A 4,977-nucleotide genomic window follows, 5' to 3' on the forward strand; every position below is an offset into this window, starting at 1 on the left:
TCAAATATTTTTTTAATAATTTTAGATATCTTATTTTATTAGATTTTTTATTTTTTGAAATAATTTTAAATATCTCTCTTGAATTAGGTTTTAGATTTTTCTATATTTGAAAGTAATGCGTTTTTTTATTATAATTAAAAGAATTTTAGATAATTTTTTACAATAATTTTAGATAGATGTTTGTTTTATTACGAGTGTTTTTTTTTTTTGTGGTTAGCTTTTTTATTGTGAATGGAAGTGAAAGTGAAATCAGGCGGTTGGATTGGGATACTATTTTTTCGTTAATGGACTCTTTTTTTTCACTAGTTTTAACAGTATTTTTTTATTCGGGCCTGCTACACATACAAGTATCCAAGCATCCAAGTTGGCCCAGCCCAAATCGAAGACACGCGCATAAGGAAGCATAACATGGCGCGTCAAAATCACGCGCTCAACACAAACGGTTACGTATGGCAGACTCTTCCACTTCCTCCACTTCTTCCACTTCTCAAAACGCTTCGAAACCAAGGAAACGCTCCCATTTTCGAGCAAAAATCAAAGTTCAAAATATACAAATCGTTGAAATCGTTGTCACTAATTTTTTTGCTTTTTTAAAACGGGCCTGCTACACATACAAGTATCCAAGCTTCCAAGTTGGCCCAGCCCAAATCGAAGACACGCGCATAAGGAAGCATAACATGGCGCGTCAAAATCACGCGCTCAACACAAACGGTTCGTATGGCAGACTCTTCCACTTCCTCCACTTCTTCCACTTCTCAAAACGCTTCGAAACCAAGGAAACGCTCCCATTTTCGAGCAAAAATCAAAGTTCAAAATATCCAAATCGTTGTTCGAAACCTCCATCAAAACAACATCAAACTCTCCGTGAAGAATCTGAAGAGAAAACGAAGCAAATACACTCAACGTAAGTTCATCAAGATTACTGTATATTTTAGTTTTCTTCTACGTCGTTCTTCTAGGGTTTACTGTGCTATTATTCTTGCTTCTTTGTTACACTGTTCTAAGTTCTACGTCATTCTTCTAAGTTTTACGTCGTTCTACATTCTTGTTCTAAGTTCTCTTGCTACTGTTGTTGATTTTTGGGGCTTTATTCCGTAGATTGGGGGTTGTATACTGTTTGAACTTGTAATGTGACTTGATATTGATGCATGTTTGAGTGATATCTCACTGATATATATGAATGTATCTGAATAATATCTATCTCACTGTTATCAATGGGTGTATCTGATTCTTACATATGGGTGTATCTTACTCTTATCAATGGGTGTATCTGACTCATATATGCGTGTATCTTACTGATATCTGAATTAATTTGATATTGAAGCATGTTTGAGTGATAACTGACTGATATATATGGATTTATATGAATAATATCTATGGGTGTATCTACCTGTTAACAATGAGTGTATCGGATTCTTACATATGGGTGTATCTTACTGTTATTACACCTTGTAATGTTGCTTGATATTGAAACATGTTTGACTGATATCTGACTGATATATATGAATGTATCTGAATAATTTCAATGGGTGTATCTCACTGTTATCAATGGGTGTATCTGATTCTTACATATGGGTGTATCTTACTGTTATTAGACCTTGTAATGTTGCTTGATATTGAAACATGTTTGACTGATATCTGACTGATATATATGAATGTATCTGAATAATTTCAATGGGTGTATCTCACTGTTATCAATGGGTGTATCTGATTCTTACATATGGGTGTATCTTACTCTTATCAATGGGTGTATCTGACTCATATATGCGTGTATCTTACTGATATCTGAATTAATTTGATATTGAAGCATGTTTGAGTGATAACTGACTGATATATATGGATTTATATGAATAATATCAATGGGTGTATCTCCCTGTTAACAATGAGTGTATCGGATTCTTACATATGGGTGTATCTTACTGTTATTAGACCTTGTAATGTTGCTTGATATTGAAACATGTTTGACTGATATCTGACTGATATATATGAATGTATCTGAATAATATCTATCTCACTGTTATCAATGGGTGTATCTGATTCTTACATATGGGTGTATCTTACTGTTACTAATGGGAATATATTTGTGTGTATTTTTTGTTTCAGACAAAATGGCAGCAAGAAACCAAACAAAGGATCTTAAGTGTGCCACACATCTCCTGAGTGATAAGTTCAGAAACATGGCTGAGGAGAAGAAGGCAATTGTCAGGGATCTCGGATTTGGTGGGTTGATGCACGTCCCACCTCTAAGGGTGGATCACCAACTCTTAAGGGAACTGGCAAACAACTTCAAACTTGGGGAGAACAGACTGAAGACAGGATATGGTTCTTTCCAAATAACACCAAAGACAATAGGTGATGCGCTTGGCATCAATGCAACAGGTAACTAGCTCAAAATTATAGGTGTATATTAAGTTCATGCTTGGGTGTATTTAAGGTTGATGCTTGGGTGTATATTGTCCATTCAATTGGGTGTTCAGCAAGAAAACACCCCATCAAAAAGGGGAAAAAGTAAGTACCATACTTGGGTGTAATTTCTTTTTCAAGTTGGGTGTATCTTGTTGATCACGTTGGGTGTATTTTTAGTATGTTCTAAATAATCACTGTTTGCCTTCCAGAATGGACTCCAGAAAAAGAAAGCAGAGGCAAGAGGAGCCAGATTCTGATTCAGAATCTGAATCTGAACAAAGTGATGAGTAATGTCCTCAAATTATTACTCCTTTCTTTTGGCTTCATTATAAAGATTTCGTGTATTAACTGAAGTGTCTGTTATTAACTTATAGGAGTGAAGAATCATCACCTGCAGAGAAGGAGAAGGAGAAGAAAAAAACAAAAACAACACCAAAAAAGTAAGCACTTCTTTGCATAATTTTCTGTGATAAAATTAATTTTTTATTTCTGATTGGTACTCTTTTTTTTCCACCCAGAACACAACCAAAAAAGAAAAAAGTTCTCGTGGAGGATTCACCTCCTAAAGAAGACCAATACTTTGACGGGTACAGTACCTCGTAAGCTATATTACCGTCTATCATCGTAATTATTTTTGTTAACATCTTCCTTTATGAATGTAGTGAGACATATGAAATATCAAGTGACGAACTGGATGAATGGCTAAGGGAAAATGTTGATAAATCTGCTGCAGAGGGGTATGTCTTGATGGGCTGTCTATTTCATATTTTGTTGTGTTTTGCATGCTAATAATTGTTTCTTGTTTCGCAGGGAGAACCAACATGACCTGCGATCGAAAGAAAGACCATTAATAAATTCACTGTAAGTTGCCTCTGTCTTCTTTACTTTAATAGCTATAGGTCTATTTCGTTAGTTGTGATGGGTGTATATTGTCCATTCAGTTGGGTGTATCTTGTCCATTCATTCGGGTGTATTACTGATTTGTTTTCGTATTTAAGGGATACGTATTTTCAAGATTGATAACATATGCCGGCGGCAAACCTCTTCAGAAAGGGGAGAGGGAGAAGGAAATTAAATCACCATATGTTAAAATATCAGGCCAAAAAACAAGGTATAAAATTGAGTCTGAACATTAAATTTTTGTAAATGAGTCTTGTAATTTACTTTCTTCGTTTTCAGCTATGACTGCGCTGTGTACGTTATGAAGTGGATGGAGATAATTGAGCCGGAAAACATCAAAAAGGGGAAGTATCAATGGGATAATTGGCCACAGGTAACTGTCTTTAAAACCATATAACTCTGTATTACTTTACTGAATTAATATTGCTGTTTAAACAGAATATACATTTTTATTGTAGGAGGAGGTGGACCACTATAGAGTGGAGTACGCATCCCGGATACTATTCAGTGAGATGAATACACAGAGAGATCAGGCAATTAGAGAGAGTAGTGCTATAAGGCTGTCGAAGCCATCCTCTATATTATTAAGTCCCTTTTGTCAGATTAATTCTGCTGATATAGAAACTGGGTAATCCAACTGGTTGGTAGTTTGTAAATTGAACAAATGATGTAAATATTTGCCATTTATCAACAACTTCTATTCCATGTATATTTTTTCCCATAGTTAAACTATCTGTGCTGGTAAACTGTCTGTGATGTATTCAAAAGCTGTATTACAGGTGGTAAAATATGAAGGAAAAAATCAAGGCATATATAAACACAAATTATAAACTGCTACACCCAACGCAAGTCTAATAATACACCCAAGGTTGTATAAAATATACACCCAAACTGTCTGCGCTGTATTCAAAATGTATGAATTACATGTACTAAAATATGAAGAAAAACATCAAATCAAATATAAACCCATAACCTGAGAATTTTTACAGCTTTTGTTTTATATATATATCTATATATGTGTCTATATCTAAATTGTGAATTAACGAAAATACACCCAAAATAACGGTGCTTTTACACCCATATTCTGCAAAACTATACACCCAACGAGTTATCCCCTGCTGCTGGTACCCTGTACTGATAACTCATAACGTGTCCTTGATATTGGCTGCAATTTGAATGCGCCGCTGATGCAGCATCAAACAGGTTTATCTGAAATATAACACACACACATTACCTAAACTATTAACGAGAAAAATAAACTCAATCGCCACAAATTTAAAGAACATTACTTTTACCTCGCTTAAAACTTTCGTCTTCTTCTATAAAATTTTCCAGCATCTTCAAGGGTGGTAAAGGTCATTCCGACCTTTGGAACAAGCTCGTCATCAACAACTGAGAGAGGCTGCAAAATACAGTGTCAGAACTGTAAATACACCCATAGATATGATTCAAATACACCCAATCATGTCTAATACGATACACCCTAACCGCAACAACTCAACAACAGAATGACTTTTAAAGCCATAAACTGTAAATACACAGCATGCAGATATAATACAGTTCTAAAAACACACCTAATCATGTCTGTTATAATACAGCTGAACAACAACAAGTAAATTAAAATAACAAAAAACCAGTAAAGTGTAGATACACCCACACTTCTAGCTAAAA

At 34.8% G+C, this 4,977-nt stretch overlaps 2 protein-coding genes across 2 annotated transcripts; both read left to right on the forward strand.

The window, feature by feature from the left end:
* Window positions 597-2,442, forward strand: LOC110268649. The gene is made up of 2 exons (XM_021115235.1): window positions 597-904; window positions 2,104-2,442. The coding sequence occupies exons 1-2, from the start codon at window positions 718-720 to the stop codon at window positions 2,385-2,387; spliced, it is 471 nt and encodes a 156-aa protein (XP_020970894.1). The 5' UTR covers window positions 597-717; the 3' UTR covers window positions 2,388-2,442.
* LOC107626669 (cGMP-gated cation channel alpha-1-like) lies at window positions 2,476-3,210 on the forward strand. The gene is made up of 5 exons (XM_021112960.1): window positions 2,476-2,508; window positions 2,616-2,693; window positions 2,781-2,846; window positions 2,925-2,993; window positions 3,069-3,210. The coding sequence occupies exons 2-5, from the start codon at window positions 2,617-2,619 to the stop codon at window positions 3,193-3,195; spliced, it is 339 nt and encodes a 112-aa protein (XP_020968619.1). The 5' UTR covers window positions 2,476-2,508; window position 2,616; the 3' UTR covers window positions 3,196-3,210.

The sequence above is a fragment of the Arachis ipaensis genome, chromosome B02 (genome assembly GCF_000816755.2).
Source record: "Arachis ipaensis cultivar K30076 chromosome B02, Araip1.1, whole genome shotgun sequence".
NCBI lineage: Eukaryota > Viridiplantae > Streptophyta > Magnoliopsida > Fabales > Fabaceae > Arachis > Arachis ipaensis.